This window comes from Clarias gariepinus, chromosome 3, assembly GCF_024256425.1.
Source record: "Clarias gariepinus isolate MV-2021 ecotype Netherlands chromosome 3, CGAR_prim_01v2, whole genome shotgun sequence".
Taxonomy (NCBI): Eukaryota; Metazoa; Chordata; class Actinopteri; order Siluriformes; family Clariidae; genus Clarias; species Clarias gariepinus.
Window position 1 is genome coordinate 38,834,503 of NC_071102.1, and position 18,747 is coordinate 38,853,249.

At 39.7% G+C, this 18,747-nt stretch overlaps 1 protein-coding gene across 3 annotated transcripts in view; it reads right to left on the minus strand.

The window, feature by feature from the left end:
- Positions 1 to 5,236: 5,236 nt before the first annotated feature.
- The window catches only part of axin1 (axin 1), a 38,382-nt gene continuing 24,871 nt past the window's right edge, over positions 5,237 to 18,747 (minus strand). For all 3 annotated transcript variants that reach the window (XM_053493469.1, XM_053493467.1, XM_053493468.1), the window contains exons 4-10: positions 16,561 to 16,657; positions 11,231 to 11,368; positions 8,920 to 9,392; positions 8,638 to 8,805; positions 7,786 to 8,034; positions 6,714 to 6,863; positions 5,237 to 5,479 (exon numbers count right to left, since the gene is read on the minus strand). In XM_053493469.1, the coding sequence (XP_053349444.1) occupies positions 5,353 to 5,479; positions 6,714 to 6,863; positions 7,786 to 8,034; positions 8,638 to 8,805; positions 8,920 to 9,392; positions 11,231 to 11,368; positions 16,561 to 16,657 (1,402 nt within the window). In that variant the 3' untranslated portion in view covers positions 5,237 to 5,352. The remainder of the gene's footprint in view (positions 5,480 to 6,713; positions 6,864 to 7,785; positions 8,035 to 8,637; positions 8,806 to 8,919; positions 9,393 to 11,230; positions 11,369 to 16,560; positions 16,658 to 18,747) is intronic.

The window sequence follows — 18,747 nt, forward strand, 5'->3', positions numbered from 1 at the left end:
AAATTTTTAAAGATGACCCTTTTATGTTTGCATTTTACGACATGTCAAAAAGATTAATAAAATAAACCAAATGTATTATTTTCTGGGCTGTCAATTCAGGATCACAAGTCAAATGGAATACGAACCTAAAGGGGTATATTTTCACTTAAATTTTATGTGCTCATGAGTCTGTACTGTAGCATGGAAGAAATTCCACAACCCAGAAGGAAATACACCCAGTCACACCAGAAATCCAATACACACACAGTGTTGATTACTTTTGATTACAAACCTGAACCACGCTGAAAAGTAAAACTGAATCGCTTTAAATGCGCTGAGCGCTCAGAAGTGAATGTTCTCCACATTTAAAAGCAAAATTTTAATTTGTGGTAAACAGAAACCTTGACCGACTAAAACCAACATCACCATGGCATTGCCTTACAGATCTCTTCGCTGGAAAGCGATCAACGGTGAATTGCCTGTTCAGTGCAACAACTTTGTGCCAGCAGTGAGTGTAATTATCTGTTTCATTGCATTTCACGCTCATCAGTGCCACTCTGAAATGCAATCACTTTTCCGTGACAGCCCTAAGGCATACTGTGAGATGCAGTCATACCTAGAGAAAGGGACATTCGACCTGAAAGAGTCATTTTACAGCATCTCATCCTGCATTTACAGTTTCTTATTGGTGTTAATCTACTGATTATTTCACCCCTAATTGTGCTCCCAGATAGTAATACTTCTACTACTAATAATAATAATTGTTCTCTGACTGTGGCGACACAATGACTTAGTGGTTATCATTGTGGCCCTGCACCTCCAGGGTCCGGATGATAGTTAGTGTGTGTAATGTGTGTGTGCCCTGAGATGGATTGGCAACCCATCCAGGGTGTACCCCACCTTGTGCCCTAACTCTCCTTGGATAGGCCCCTGGTGACCCTGTATACAGGATAAAGCAATATAGATGATAAGACATGACCTACAAAAACAGGCCAAGATACACAATTAATTTTTTTTTATCGTGACTTGGATCTGTAGAATTTTATGAATTGTAAAAACTGGATAATTGCACAAATGTCCATGGGTTCCTAATATATTGGACAGCCAAAAGGATCAACATAATAGTAATGCACATCTACAGTCCTATTGTATGTATAACCCAAAATGATGGGTCAGGATGCAGCATGCAGTACACCCCGTCCAGTGATAACAGATTTATACTGTAAATACTTTTTACTATGTGCAGAATGAACAATAGTTAGCTGCTCTTTACCCGCCCCCGATCCACACCCACGACACGTTCATTATCTGTTGCAAGAAATAGTTTGTGAAGGATTTTCGAATGAGTGGTATTAGTTACTCATAATGTGAGTCACAGTAAAAGAGTCCTAAAAACGGGCGAAAACATTATGCGTAGAGCGATGACACACAAACTGTTGTATTTGTTCTTTGTAGTGTAGGTTTTAAAACATACAAGCTTATAACGTTTTTAAGGAATAACTGGAAGTAGCTCGTAACACTCTGTACAAATACTAACAGTGGAAAGCAATTACGAATATGAGTAATCAGGATTGAACAGGTAATGCTTCTTTAGATAGAGAGATTTGAACAGTACAGTAGCTGATGTATTTAGGTTGTTTCTTTTTCTACAATGTGTGGACGTGGAGATCCAGCAGGAAGCATCTACATTAACACTAACCCCTCGGACAACAGTTCACAGGAGCTTCTGGGGGGAAAATGTTTAAATTTGGAATTCAATTACAATTTGAAAGCTACACAAAAAGACAAATTCTAATATATTTGTGCAGATGATCTTCCCCACGCACATTTCTGATTTGCACCAAACATCGGTGGCCATTTACTGTATTACAGTTCTCACAGTGCACAAAACACATTTCCTAATACAGGTTTAAGGCTTCCTGTGACCCTGTACAAGATTGTCATCTCAGGGCGTTTTCCCTCGCCACCGTCACCCTCGGCTTGCTCGTCAGAGCCAAACTGATCATTTTGACTTGTACACATTCTCACACATTTCAAACTCATTTCCCTACTTTCCTTTTAATTTTGTAAAGCTGCTTTGCGACAAAGACCGTTGATTAATGTGATATTGAAATAATAGTGATTTGAATAAGCAGTATTGAAAATAAATGAATAATACACATGGAATGTAAACAGATGTGATAGCTTTGTTCGCTACACTGCACTTTAGACAGCACATTTAATAGCATTTCACATACGTACTGTAGGTTGTGTCTAAGGCTTGGTGAAGCGAAAAGCCCTGACGAGCATCAAGGGAGTACACTCGAGCATATAAAAGGTTTTTGTCCCTTTCTATGACTATAGTGCACAAGTGAATTTTTTTTTCTTTTTCTGATTCTCCAGATGTTTCTACAATACAGCATTTAGAGCGGCGTTTATTTAGTCACAAATTTCAGCAGGATTTCATACAGCACACTACTGCGCGAAACAGTTTATCCAAACATCATCTGTGTTGTTACTATTTTTGCTCAATTCTTTATGAAATAAATCTGGATGACAAAAAATAGCATTGCAATATGCAACTAATACCTCTTCTGTAGAATAGCTTTAAGCAGACAGTCGTTAAAAGGTACTTAATACGCAAAGTTTCATTTTTTAATAATGTTGAGACACCAAAAGTCTCCAGTGCGTGTGTAGAAAAAAAAAGAGAAACTTTTCTTTTCCATTTTTTTTGACCAGGGCTAAAAAAAAAAAATTTTCAGCTAATGACATGAAACGACTTGTTACTTGGCTCTGGTGTTCCCTGGCGGGGTGGGGCTCAGCAGCAGCTCATTTACAAACTGTGTGTAGAGAAGGCCAATGGAAGTTTAAGGTATAAAAAATAAATAAATAAAAAGTTCAGACAGCATGAAGGCGCACTACAAGGAAGTTCTGAGGCCTGGCAGAACTTGTAAGAGAAATAGTAAAATATGGGACCTTTAAAGTGTACAAGTTATAACAAAGAAACGAATGGGGTGTTTTATTACATGTCTTTATTGTCCAAAGTACCATAAAATGATAACTGTACAACTCAGCACACTTAAGCAGATCCAGGGCACTAAATATCCAAGTCAGGCTGCTGGCTGAAGACACAAAAAAATGTACATATTTACACAGAAAAGGCTTATTCAACGTGTGACGACACATGACATGAAAAACAGGATCATGTACATAAGCAAAAATAAAAACATAATGCTAGAAATGAAAATAATAAAAAAAAAAGTGATGATTCTAGTTGCTGGTGTCTGTCAAAGAGCAGAAGGGATGAGACTGCAAAGCGTGAGCATGCTCATCAAGGCACTCTGTAAAGTATTATATACAGTTAATCCATCTTAAGTGAGAGGCGCTCACTTTCAGGCTTTTCACAGTAATTATGAACCTTTTTACATGCCCACTGACAAAGACCAAGCATGAGGACTATTACACCGTAATTACAATGAGTCAGATTAAAAAAAAAAAAAATCAAAGGAAAAAAGTTCCATAGTAGCGAAGTACCCATTAGTTCAAGCTAATTAAGGAATAATAGCGTTTTGATGAGAGGGAGAAAACGACGCAGACGAGGGATCCTAGAAATTAGAACAGAATGTTTAACACAGGAAGACGAGAACTGGATATGGGAGACCAGGACATTGCGAGTGTAGACTTTTCAGCACCATTCAGCGTTCGCCTCTTCCCAGTGGCAGACGCCAAAACAAGAGTCATCCTGTGGGTCGTCCCAAGAAAACTTCCCTAAAAAAAAAAAAAAAAACCAAAAAAAAAAAACCACACAGACTGTGCAAGAGCTCCATGTTGCGATACAACGGTGAATCGGTGAAAATTTACCAAAAAAACAAAAACGGAAATAACAAAAAAAGAAGATGGAAATGGATGGAAATTTGTGATTCCTACAGTATACTGTTCTTTGGTGTAATGTGACCAAGTATGAAATTGTATAATAATAATAATAATAAAAATAATAATTCCTGACAGGCACCATATTCAGCCGTGTGAAGCTAAAAGGCTACAATTCGTTACTCAATTATTCTTATTTTCTGTAATACATTTAAGGTAAGTGTAAACATGATCTGTTATTTATTTAGGCTAGTGGTATGTGGTACACAGCAGCGCTCCACACAGCCACACACATTCACTTGCTCCCTCCCTCAGTGATCCGCTGGCACTCTGAATATGAAGGTATCCAAGCGCTTGGACAGCACAACCGAGTTATTCGTCCTGTTCTGGTTACGGATATAGTATGTATAAAAATAGCTCTTTTACAAATTGCAGGATGCACTAATTTTTATAAGGTTCATTATACTCTGTTAATATATCTAATGCTGACAGACATCTCCTTGGGGCCAGTCCATGCACTTCAGGCCGGATGACGGTGGTAGTATTTATTGGTGCATATATGGGAAGCAGCTATAGATTTATATTTAAAAAACAATAATAATTATAATAATTCAATAAAACAACAATGAAGCGTGGGTCTGGACACTGCCTCCTTCTGGCTGAGCCATCCATATCATTTAAGAACTTCCGTCCACTCCTCTGTGATATCTCAGAAAAAGAGCAGCGCGACCGGGTGCCACTCTGACTTTAGAACGTATAAAGGTCGGGTTTAAAAGTTAAAAAGCACTTAACAGAGCATGGACGGTGGTGATTCTGGGTTTTAATCCAGCCACCTTTGTGAAGAAAGGGCTTCATGAACTATGATCATGTCAAACCGGGTCTGTCCCAAAAAAAAAAAAAAAAAAACTTTAAGATCATACCAATAGGTTTATTCCTTTTAAATATTTAAATAGTTATAAAACCGTTTTTTTTTTCTTTTTTTTTTACTCTTTTTTTTGTTTTTACCAGACTGTACATGTGGTACCAGTACATATAAAATTAGAAGAGATGTTACATTAGAAAGGATACCTTCCTTCTGATATGTCATATCAAAAATATGCAGCTTTAGTAAACATATTTCTTAGCAAGTTGTATTTCTTTTTTTCTAGCCAAACTTTACACTGCTACATTACATTTCAAAGTTAGAAATGCACCAAAATGGTGAGTGTGTGTGTGCTGCCTCGTCCTGAAGTCCTAAGGCTGCAAACCACGGTGACCAGGGCACCTGTGGGAAACCAGAGAAGGCTCTAATGCAGAGGTAGAAGCCTTTGAGTCAATAGCGTACACCCCACAGTGCTCCCACTCTCCTCTCCCTTTCACTCACTCTTCATATCCCTCCCCCACTCAACCCCCCGCCCCCCATCCACACATACTCAGTACCATCTATTAGCACCTCCTCTTAGCTTCCTTCCTTTACTGCCTTCTACGTTGTTCCTCCTCCTAAAAGGCTATGCCAGCTCTGTGATTTCTCCTCCTTCCTTATCTTCAGTCGATCTTCTCCACTTTGCCGATGATCTTCTCCTCGAAGATGGGCAGGATGGCTTCATCCTCGCGTATCTCTTCGAACACCACACCGCAGTCAAACTCATCGCTCACTTTCTTGAAATAATACCTGTCGAGAATAGTGAACAGAAATGAATAATTATATATAAATATATATCTAGACCGGTCATATCATGCTTAACCGACCTACACACTTGGTTCTTGTACAACAGAAAACAGCAGGAAGTGGTCCAACAACAGTAATATCTTTGTCATTGTTTAGACAATGCTAAAGGGTCAGAATGAGTAAGATTGGGTACTAATGTTGAATAAAGAGGTCTGGGGTGCACTCCAGGTCATCGAAAGGTGTTCGTCAGGGTTGAGTTTGGTCAATGACTCAAAATTACTGACTCAATTTAAAATAAATAAATAAATACATTTATATTCTAATTTATATTTGTTTGCATTTGAGGTGGTAAAATATTGCAGTTCCTCTATAATCCTACAGGTGGCATTCTAGCCTATTCTCCATTGTCAGACAGCAGAACATCCTGTGTAGTTTGAGCGAATTCTTTGCCAAGTTTGTTTAGAACTATACCAAATTCTAAAAAAAATAAATATCCTACTCAATCAAGATATTTATAAAAACAGAATCGCACTACAATCAGAAAGGGCACCGAGTTATTTTAGTATCATTGTTTCGCCTGGTCCCTGGTGATGCCTTCCAAATAATACATACCATTATGTAATTGTATGAATAATTGTACGCATTGGTGTTAAAACAGACAGCAGCTAGAACCGACATGGTGGATTAGATAGATTTGTTATTAGTTATAGATTATTTGGATTTGCTGTGGACTTATTTCATTAATCCGGTCAGATTGCTAAACTGGTTCAAATTTTAGAAATGTCAAATGAACGTGACAGAACTGGAAATATTCACATCAAACAGAACTCAATGTTTTTCATATACATTGACATTCAAATCAACATCTTAGAGCACTGCACTCATATTGATCTACACTCATAACTCTTCAGTCATCACTTCATCATGGTATTTTTAATAGTTTGTGTTGGATACTGAGGCAATTCCATGAAGGCAGGAAAACATCCCAGACATACACAACATCACACACATACACACACTAAACAATGTGAACATGAGGAAAAACTCTGCTTAGACAGTAACTAATGCTATTTACTCTAGCATTTATTCATATTTCCCCTATAAAATCTGCTTCATTCAATACTTTGTTATTTTGGACTCGTAGGCACACAACTCATTCACCAAGAGCTCCACAGAGGACAGCTGCCTGATGATTATCCTTCTCACCATTTTGAAAGCACCGTTTTTGAAACTTTACCTGTAACACCCTTTCTTGGTAAGCAGCTCCTTGAACTGCCCTAGCGTGACGATCCTTCCTTTGACCGAGGTCCTGTACGGGATCGGCTCGCCACAGAAGTAATATGCCACGGTGATGTTTTCGCACTGCTGCTTTTTCATGCCTTTGTGTCTGGAACAAAGAATTTAAAAAATAAAAATAAATAAATCAGTGGTAAGCAAAAACAGTTTGATTAAAAGCATTAAAAGATCACAAAAGGTTTAAATCTGCATAGACGATCTTTTTGAGAGGGATGAAAAAAAAAACAATCATCCAAAAGATCTTTGTTGCTATTCGCAGTAATCATGCTCTGACGGCATGACCGTGGTGTGAATGAGCTCATGTTCAGCGTGACATCAATCCCAAATCCCGACATTCATTAGTTTTTTTTTAAAAACAATTTAAAAAAATCTCATCATAACCGACTGCTATTGCTTTTCACATTTCCAGCAACATGTTAGAACACACTAACATCAAGACGATGGTGACTACTTGCTAACTACACCACATGGCTACAAAACTAAACAAGAAAGGCTAGGGGGTTGGGGTGTGGGGTGAGAACTTGGACAACGTGTTAATAGGACGTATGCAGCCCAGGCAGGGGACAAAAGTTGCAGCAAGTGGTTGCGGGATGGTGTACACTCTGACAAGAGGCAACGACACGAGTGATGACACACTAAGGAAGCCATGATGGGGATGGGGGAACTGGGCCTAGTGGAACATACTGGGCCTCGGAGAGTTCCATGTCGGACACGGCGGGAACCACGTTGAGCATGGGGAAAACGGTGGGCCGGACCGCGGCGCGTCCCCTCTGGATCACCTCCATCACATACCTAAGGAACAACTCCTACATTAGGAACCGCGCACACTCACTCTCAAACTACAGGAATGCACGGATGAAAAGTGGAAATATAAATAAATAAAAGGCGACCAAACTGTGCAACAAACATACAAATCATACAATGCACACGCTCAGACGCAACAAGAAAAACCTGACAAGAAAGAAAGGAAGAAAAATCTGTTTTAGTCTTCAGAGAGAGAGAGAGACGCTCACCTCTGCTTGGTCTGAAGGGTTCCTGATTTTTTCTTTTCCTCCTCGAGTCGTCTGCGAGCTTCCTCCAGTTGTGTGAGGGGGTTGGGTGCAGGGTTCGGGGGCATGGTGGGATCCTGGATGAAGGGGTGCGAGGGCAGAACGTTGTTGCGGAGCTGCGCGCTCACCCACGGATGCACGGCCCCCGGCCGCTCCACCGAGCTCGGTCTGCCCGACTCGTGACCCTGCGCCTTCTTCGAGCCTGAGATGCTCCTGAGGAACAGAGGAGATAACAAAAAGCTTCTTAATGCCAGAAAGCTTTGAAAGTACCCTTTGAAGGTAGCTTAAAAGTATCCGTTTCTAGTTTCTGTTCTTGTTTTCTTTTCCCAGCGCACTTTCACATCAGCTGTCAACAGCACATCTGTTTTATATATATATATATTATACAAAAAGCAAAGCATTGTTTAAAAAACAAGGTAAGTCTGTTTTTTTACGTTGACAATCCACGTTTACGCTTAAATGCAGATTCCCGTATGTTTCTGTGTCTAGTGGTTTTAGTGCACTCTGTGGTGCTTTTAAAGTGCACACCATCATAACAACCGCCTCTCGTTTTCTATTGATGGAGAACACATTCAAATACTGAGCTCCTGAGTAAGCAAGAACACACATCCAGTTCTACTTTCAATCAGTGTGTGTCTTCAAACAACCGATTAGAATTAGCTTCAGGTCAAAAATACCAAGATTTGCAAAAAAACACTGGACTTTGACTGCCATCACTGTCTCTGGTTCCGACGTTGCGGAATGTAGATCCAGTTCGAGTGCATGAAATCTTACGCCATCTCCCATCATCATGTAAGACCAGTGTGTCCGACTCACCCGTAGGGGCTCTTTTTGTAGCGTACTGCCTCCTTCTCTCCCTCCATCATCCACTGCAGGATCTTCTGGTTCCTGTCTTGGTCCTCCGGAGGCGCTTCTCGCGCCTCGAAATTCCGCATGTCCTCACCTTTCTTGTACGGCCGCTTCGACAGCGTGGCACCTTTACTGCTACAATAAAATTATATATAAACCATATATTTTATTCCGATTGCACCAACCTGACAACCGGTATCAGGTTTGATTGTGTATTACTTTTAATAGGCAGAGAGAGAGAGAGTTTACCTATACCCGATGGGATCAATAGCGTTGTTGGCATCAGAGTAATTCCTCGTCTTGGGGCCATAATGGTGCTGATCCATGTTCCACTGCCTCATCCCTTCTCCCTCAGCGTGGTGTGTGTGGTGTGCATGTTTGTGGTGGTACGTATGCCCCAGTTCACCCTTGGGTCCCTGCCTTGCCGGGTGTTTTCCTTGGCCGCCTGGCAGCGGGGCAATATGCCCGGGCATCTTGGTCGCAGGAAGGCCGTCAGGTGACCGGGACTTGGGTGACTGGCAGCCGGGCGTCTTCATGACGCGCTGTACGTGCTCGTCCAGAATGCTTTCTGGGTTCTCCTCGTGTGCATCGCGCAGCCCCAGCCCAGTGTAGGCGGTGTCTGAGTAGCGTGCCGTGTAGTGCTGCACATGCACAGCAGGGGGCAGCCTGTGGCTAGACAGAGATGGTGCAGTGGACACATCTGCGTCATCTCCTTCTTCCTCCTGCAGGGACAACACACACACACACACGTTACTGATGACTTCCAGACCTCGGTCTCATTTTAAGGAAATAGATTAATGATCATTATTGATTTTGACGTGCAGAGGTAAACAACAGGCGAGAAGTATAGTTTACTGCACGGTAGTTTAACGACGCAGCGAATAGTTAAGAATAAGTGGCTTGACATGAGCTTCAATACAAAATCCATTAATTCTTAAGTGACTCAGTGATTCTGACTCAGCCTCATTCTTAACGCATTCCGATCTCGGATCTGGTGAACAGAGGCGGTTTGAGCCCCTGAGTAGGGCCTCACCCGGGGAAGGCTTATGAGCAAATACTCATAGCGGTTGGATTTTAATCCAATGAATGACTGGTACAGCATGCAAAGTGCAACGCAGAAACAACAAGTTAGTCACTTGGCAGCACCTTGTCAGACCTAACCAAACCCAGAATTTTACTGTTAATGTGTAAAGTCTGTGCAGGATGTTAATTAATCTTAAAAAAAAAAAAAAAAAAAAAGTATATATATATACACACACACACACACACACACACACACACACACACACACACACACACAAGAGTGAGCCAAAAAAATGTATACACACTACAGAAAAAGAAAAACTTGCCTAAATATTTTAATACTAAATTTACTTATGTACATTATATATTGATATACATGATGTAAAATAATATGATATTAATATTACAGTCGACCCCTGAAATTCACGAGGGTTGTGTTACTAGAGCACCTGCAAATTTTGAAAAACCACAAATTTTGGATGTGGTTATTAAGAAAAAATTAACCATTTTAAGGAATTAATGCCTTTTTTATCATTTAAACGCCAAATATGCTTCCAAAACACTAATTTCATTTTAAACTCGCTTAATATCTTTAAAAAAACAGAATGTAAAGGTAAACCTGTATACTGTACAGTACTGTACAGCTGCATCTCCTTTAGTGATAGAATTTAAAAAACGATGTTCTCCCTATATGTACAGTAATTCATGCAAGCACGTTTTCTTTCTTTGCGCTGTCGTTTTCTTTGCTATGAGTACTGTAAATACAGTAATAATTCACCGGCCCAAGCCACGTTTTTTTTCCTGCATGGTCGCTTTTTGTTCTCTTTACAGTACTTCTCTTTCCTTTATATAGAAATTTAGCTGAATTTACACTAATATTTAGGTTACAAAATTAGATTGTTCTTAATAGTTTAAGTGTTAAAAGCGTGAAAAATTATATACTGCCATGATAAAAGCCATTAAAAAGTTTGCAGAGGAGATTTGCAGTTTGTGCAAAATGCCGGTGGTTTCTGCGAACAATTATTAGTTCAGTTCTGAGGAAAAATCTTCAACTTTTCAAGGCTAATCTCGAGAGGAAAGCAGCGAACAGAGAATGGTAAGAATATCAATTAAAAGGCAATGAAATTCCTGCTTCAAGCTCTTAATAAACGAGAGCTGCTTGTCCGTGACGGCAGCGCGTCTAACGTTCGACCAAACTAAGCGAATTATCTGGCTTAAGACTGTGTAGGGAGGGGGGAAAAAAGATGCGATTTGTGGCGAGCGCTGGATTTCTTTAAGCCACAGCTCACTTCAAACAACGTCATTACTCAGAGCCGGACTAGCCAAGGCCTCAGCCGAGCGCAGGTGTTTCACCTGATGCAAAGACAAAAAAACTGAAATAAACAGAAATGTCTGATAAGCCGACGCATGAGGCATCCTGAAGAATGCTTATTCCCTTGACCTTTGCCTTTCAGATAAAGAAATGGATTCGCACATCAAATATTAGGCTCACAGAAAGAAAACAAATCGCTCTACTGAGTTTTGGATGCAGACTCACCAGCCGGACCCTCTTGAGGCGCTCTTCTAGTTTCTCCTGGGCTTCGCGCTCTCTCAGGACCGCCTCTAGCCGGCTGATCAGCTCTGCCGCAAACTTCTCTGGCTCCACGTGGATATCCTTTGGCATCCGGTTTGTCCGCTGCACAGAAACATGTCCGGTCAGAGTTAAATAGTGGGACAATAACAATGAATGCTAATAGAATATAACCAAACAAAAAGAAACAAACAAATAAATAAATAATTAAAAGGACCCATTATTGGCCAAACAGAATTAACTCACATGAGTTTGAGCGTTTTCACATTAGGCTTGATTGATTTGTACCCTCTCCCTACTCCTATACTCGCACACACTATTCTCTCCGATACAGCAGGTGGCAGTATTCAACTACTTGGTATGTAAGCCGCCGTTAAACACAAGAGAAGACGTCGCAGAAGAAGTTAGCTTATAATGTGTGTCATAAAAAATTTAACGTCTCTCGTGTGCCTTTCTACGGTATGGAGATTTCAGATGGACATCACTGGGGTATGGGGGGGGTCTCTGTAATCTTGGAAACAACCCAGAGTACTTGATGTGAAAAACGCTCTTAATCTCCTTTTCCTGTTAAAATGCACTTTACTTTTTTGAAAACTCTTTTTGTGCTTGTGTTTGGAGCAAGTCGCTATATAGAGGTCAGGTGCTGATGATGTGATGTCGAGGAGGTCCCCGTTCAGGGCACTCGAGTCCTTCCACTCCAACCTCAACACATCATGTTTTCACGGAGCTCACGTTGTGGATCTCACGGTTGCATCATCATGCTGGAACAGGTTTGGACCAAATAGCTCCAGTGAAGACATCCACAACTACTATGTTCTTCAATTTGGAGAAGACTGACATTTAGACACGAAGGTGTCCACAAACTTTTGACTTTGATAGTATGCACCGCAAAGTGTCTAAATACTACTCAATCGTAACTTTCTTTTTGGTTTTAAGTATCACAGCGACGCCAGACTAGCACACAGACGCACTCTAAGGAATACAACTTGTACTTCCTTATGAGCAAGAAGAGAAAGGGGGTGGAGTAAAAGGGAAAAAAAAAAAAAAAAAAAAAATCACTGGTATCTCCAGGCTGTTCTCATTAGCCCGTCACTGTCGAGCTGATTGTCCCTTGGAGTGGAAATACAAGTCTTGATATGTTTGTTCTTTCTAGTCAACATGGGAATGTGCAGTTAATTCAAACAACTCTATTGTGCTGCGCGTAATCAAGCTCTTGTGTGCTTTAAGAACCAGATTGACCCGTTCGCTTACAATACCATGACCATTACTAGATCTGGCATCCGTCCTCGCTAATGTACGCAATTTTAAAAAGAAAGGTTTTCTCCCCCTTGTTACATACATGCTATAATTCTGCAGCATATCTAAGCATCGCGTTTTCTTTCTGTTCAACTCTGAAGATGAGCTAATCCATAAACGAGGAATTAATCACAAGAGCCTCGAGTGGCATTAAGCTTTTAAAAGTTTGATTATGGGGTCGAATGTGATTTGGCCTCTCCGTTACAGCTCCCTTTGTTCCAAATCTTGAGTCATTTTAGGTGCGTCAGTCTGATTCCCAGTCTATATGGCCTCATGCCCAGTGAAGCAGCAGTATCTGTCAAGCCTTGACAAGATGTTGTGGCTACTGACTAAGCTTCACTGCTGCAGACCACCCTTCAAGAACAAAAGAGGGTTTTTATATATTTTTTTCTCTCTCTCGCTCTTCTGTGAGACAAGGCATAATTAATCTGCTGAAGAACAGAGCTGACTAGCTGCAAAGTAACACGGGTGCTATATTATATTATAGCTTTTCTTAGTGGCTCGATAAAAAATCGACATAAATTCTGTAAATACCGCAAAGTAGTTGTTATATAATACACTTAGTCTTTGGTACAGTAAAGCGAACAATAGAACTTTTTCATTTATTATGAGCTAAATGTGTAATAGTAAACATTTTCAAACTGACCATAAAAAACAGCTATAACCATGTACTCAAGTGCAATAAGTAGTGAAGGTAACGACTGCCGACAGAAAACCACATAACCAATGCTTCTTTTAAATAAGGGATACTTGAAGGATATTTTTATAATTATATTTGTTCCATTCGCTATAAATGGCGTGACTCTTTTTTCAAAAGTTTTTACTTGATATTGGTTTAAACATTTGCTGCAATAGTGTTCATTATTTGTTTCATTTAAAAAAAAAATTTAACATAAAATTAGCATAAGTAACAACAACATTTTCATTTTGAAAATCATGTTAAAACAAATAACCGAATTAACGGAGAAAATCTCCCAGTACTAGTTAAAACCGGACTGGTATTTACACACCAAACATGATTTTAACATCAAGGCTGCAATCAGAGCACTGTCTCCAAAGCAAGAGAACAGACATGAAATTACTGTATGCTGAACTATTTAATGCAAACTAAAATTAATTTACTATTATTGTGCCAAATATTTGTATAGTCCGTCAGCTCATATCGGAATAGTTGCAGACTTGAAAAGCGGTGACTCTTACTTTGTGTATAAAGTAAGCAACACCATCAGTCAGGACAAGCCACAATATATACACACACACAAGAAACTTTTAAGAGATCTTCCAAAAAGAAAAACCCTCATAATTCTTTAATGGCTAGAAAAGCACTGGCCAAATAATTCCAGTCATTAACCGAGACGTTATTTAAAAATGAAAGTGTTTTAGACTGACACCAATTCATAATTTATAAATATTCACATAATCAATTTGTAATAATTTAATTAATATTAGCTAATGTTCTATGTTACAATGCACGCAAGAAACCCTAAACTTATATCCTGTTTTGGTGCCTTACAATTGGCTCGCATTTTACTCACTGAAGTTCCAACCAATCACAGATCAGATGAGACTGAATTCGCGTAATCAATCAAAACACAGAGGGCAGGATTTATCTATAGAAAATCAGAAGCATAACAAGCCTCATCATAATCTAAATTTTTGCAGATGAACAGAAGACCGTTATGAGAGTAAAAACTCCCTTTATTTCTCTATATAATTTGCTGCTACACTTATGCACTTATCCCAGTGTTTCACTAGTGCTTGGACACCATCAAGGTAGAAAGTACGCTCAGTACGTTAAAGCCATGATCTGACTTCCTGCTTCACATCTGAAACGCTGGCCTCCCAGGAACTCTTTATGTCCCAGATATGACAAAATGGCTGGGAGTTATTGCCACAACCCACGTACAGTCCTGACCTCCAAGACAAGTTCCTGTAACATGCTAGTGGTGTTTGTGTGAACTGTACACACAATCCTTCACTGACAGAAGCGTCTCTTCTGCAAGTTGGTGACGAGTTATCTGTCAATTTTCAAGGATTTCGCACTGAGACATACTCCTCTCTTATCCATGTGGTCAAGGTTTAAGCACTGAGAGACTACTTAATTTCTCCTACATGTTTGTATTCCTCCTCCCATACCACTGAGGCTGATCACTTAATCACCGGGTCACAGCCAATCGACCTGAAAACCAACCCATTCTGGACACTGACTAATCGATTGGTTCATCTCTATTATGGTCAGGGGTAGGTCATGGGAAATAAGTAATAGACGATGGTTCAGAAGGTCCCATGTTCGAACCCCACAACCACCAAGTTGCCACTATTGGACCCATAAGCAAAAGGACCCTAAACCCTCAACTGCTCAGATGTATAATGAGATGCAAAAAATAATAATAATTAGGGCTGAAACGATTCCTTGAGTAACTCGATTACAAAAAATGAAAAAAAAAAAATTTCTGCCTTGAAGCTTCTTTTAGTTAATTTTAAAAGCTTGTGTCATGCTTTTCCGCAATCATTTGTTTGGCGTGACACCGCGCTTCCACATGCAAGCCGCCAGTAAACACAGACGAAGGAAAAGGTGCTTACGTCACCCACTAAGCGGAAGGAGACGCAAACAGTTAGCGGTGTATTGATTTGAGGGAGCGTTTTACTGCAGGCTGCAAAATTGAAAGAAGCGATAAAATTATATTAAAATTTATTTTAATGTGTGCCTTATTTATTTATTTTTTTTTTACTTAAAGTCCTTTGAAATACCTTTTTTGCATCTGAGAAAAGGCTTTAAAATAAGAATGTATGGCACTGTAATGCACTTAATTCATTTCAGTCAACTTTAAGCTATTCCTTGTATAGAGAATAATGACAATGTTTACTTTTAATAAAATGCTGTATGCAAAAGTTGAAAAAAAAAAGTTTCTTTTATATATTTTACAGTGCTGTTTAATTAAGCAAAAGTACATTTTATTCAATTACTTGATTAATCGATGAAATTTTCGGTAGAATACTCGATTACTAAAATATTTGATAGCTACAGCCCTAATAATAAAATGAATAATAATAATAAAAATAATAAAATGCTGTGATAAAATGGTAAATGCAACAACGTAATAGGTTTTTTGAGATATGTGAATCGCCACACACATCTCTCCGCCCCCAATTTCTACTTGACAGCTTTGGAACGAACTGAAACTGGAGTGTCCTTGACATCCCAACACCAGTGCTTGAGCTCACTAATGCTCTTGTAGCTCGATCGACACAAATCCTAACAGCCAGGCTCCAAAATGAACTGGGAGATCTTCCCATAATAGCGGGCAACAGTGGAATAAATCTGGGATGGCATGTTTTTGATAGACAGCATGAACATTTAAAATATAGCCGTAGATATCTGCGAGTAAGTGATGAGTGTTTTTTTTTCAACCTAACATAAGATGACATGTGGAACTAGAGCTTATAATACATTCCTGCACTGTATCAATAGAAAATACGTATAGATATAAAATGCAAAACGTCCTCTTAGAGTTTATATGACGGGTGAAAGCTCCTGATGGGAGGAAACCCAGGTCAGCGCCATCTCAGAGCCTCCAATTAGGGTGCAGTCAGTGCAATGGGGGAAACCTAGCCTTCACGAGCAGGTACTGTATAGTTGGAGACAGCATCAGTCAGCGCTAACACACACACACACACACACACACACACACACACACACACACACACACACACACACACATGTTCTCGCTCTCTCTCACTTTCTCTGCTATTCACCAGCACATGATCAAAGGTCCCCACAGACACTATTGTGCATCTTAAGAATGCACATTCATTCCAGGGGAGGCAAGGAGAAGACAGGAAGGAGATGTTAAAGAAAAAGGATAAAATGTAAAAAATATCATAAATGATGGGCAGCGAGAAGAAAGAAAGTTTGCACATAGAATAGACAAACGGGAGGAAGAGCAAAAATGGCTGCAGTGTGTGGAAAGTCAACAAGGTCGTGCTTAAAGGGTACTTACGGGAATATGAGGTAGTGGCACTCGCCCATTAGCTTTGGCACTTTCGTGCATCTCGCGCCGAGACTGTTTACGGTATCTATAGGGAGGGACTCCATCTCTAACGGGAGATAAACATGGGATTTTGAATTAATCTATGAAATATTCAATAAGCAACATGACACTGCACCATACATAAATAATAAATTGTACAGAAAAACGTTATAACAAAACTGAAGGGATAAAATTATGCTGCTGTCTACGAAACAAAACATGCACTGGTATATGGTAAACTTAACCTTTAGGAAAAAAAAGTTCACATTAAAATAAGGCTGAAAAATATAATACAGAACAGTTCTAACAAGTCAGTTATAATAAATACTATCAAGACAATAACATACAATAAAATAAAAAAATAAAAAAACCTGACACACTAATATTTCATTCAGTACACCTTATTATGGTGTAAAAAATTATTCATAATACAGATCATAACACTGTCTCCAGAGGCTTGTACAGTGGACACTATGCATGATGGGTGAATCGCTTCATGCTCTTCCCTTCTTACCCTGACACGCCCATCACTCTGGGATAGGATCAATCTGGACTCATCAAATCAATTAAATTTAACTTGTATAGTGCTTTTAACAATTGTCATTGTCACAAAGCAGCTTTACACAATCAAAAGAATTATTTTAGTTTGTATGGAACGTGAATGAATCAAAATGATCAGATAGTCCCTGGTGAGCAAGCCAATGGCGACAGTGGCAAGAAAAACTCCCCGAGATGGTAATAGGAAGAAACCTTGAGAGGAAACGGACTCAACAGGGAACCCATTCTTATCTGTGTGATAACGGATAGCAAGAATTGATCTGCATTCATACTGTGCGTTAGTTGGCAGGCAGTTCAGCTATAACAGTTGATCTTAACTGATGTTAGTATGGAGTCCAGGTAGTTATTGGAGACTCAGGTAGACTTGTAGAAAATTCCAGTCCTGAACTATCGAGCGACTGCAGCCAAGTCAAGTCCTCGGAGAAACAGCTATAAACATCATTCGAGGCCAGAACCGTCTTTAGGGTAGAGTGAAACTGTCCCCAGACGGATCCCAAAGAGACAGACGGGGCATCCGATGAGTCCTGACCTCACCCTTTTTCCATTTCTCCAAAGTCTAATCTTCTGCTCCGTACTAAACTGAATCATTTTCTTCTGATTAGTCTCACTAACTAGTGGTTTTCTTAGGCCTTGTTCACACAGGCGTTAAATTTTTGGATAAACGAACGTGCCTTGAAAGTCCTAGACGTTTATGTTGCGTTTTGTAGTGGCGCTCGATTGACTTCTACACTGGCGTTCATTTGGCTGCAGCCCAGATTGTAGTTTGTGTGTTAACCTGTGGAGGCAGTGTCGGGAACTGGATATGAAATCCCTTGTCGTTTTATTTGAGGTGCCTTCTTTTAATATGGACCATTTTGCTATAATAGACATTAATCTTCGTTTTAAAAATTCTCATAATACGGCGATGTAGGGAGAGAGAAAATCGCAGCCGCTACTGGGTTCACCCTCTGACTGCACAACGTCAGAATAAAGGAAGTTTTTTGTGGTTTATGAAGAAATGCAAAAATTTCTGCACAATTTTTTTAAACATTTTATTTAGCTTTTTTCCGTATTTTCCTATGAATAGCATGTAGGCTCATGGGATATATACGGTCCTCCGAAGCATGAAGAAAACGCACTAGAAGCGTTTCTTGCGTTCGTTGGGATTCGAACGCCAAGAAAAAGTAAACAAGGCCTTAAGGACTCACGACTGTTTAGTCCCAATCCTGCTCATTCTTGACACTTGTCCTATCGTCTATGTTTTAAAATACAACTTCATAAAGCGTTTAAGTGATCTCCAATCTTTCTTTTTTTTTTGACGTTAAAGTTGACGATTCAGTATTATCCTTCCAAGTATTTCGGAAACTTCCAAATCCAGTCACTTAATAAGCGAGCTCCTTAGCTGTGTGCAGGCCAATAATCTCACCGTGCTGGGACTTGAACATTCTTTTGGGCCAGGCAGCGCACGTTATTTACGTACTGGACCATTATATGGCTGGAACTTTATTATAACTTTATGGAACCACAGACGTATAAGCTGTTTATCATTGTTAGTCTTTCAACCCCGGGCCTTCTGCATGGCAGATGAGAAACTTACTCAGACATGTACGCTGTCTTCAG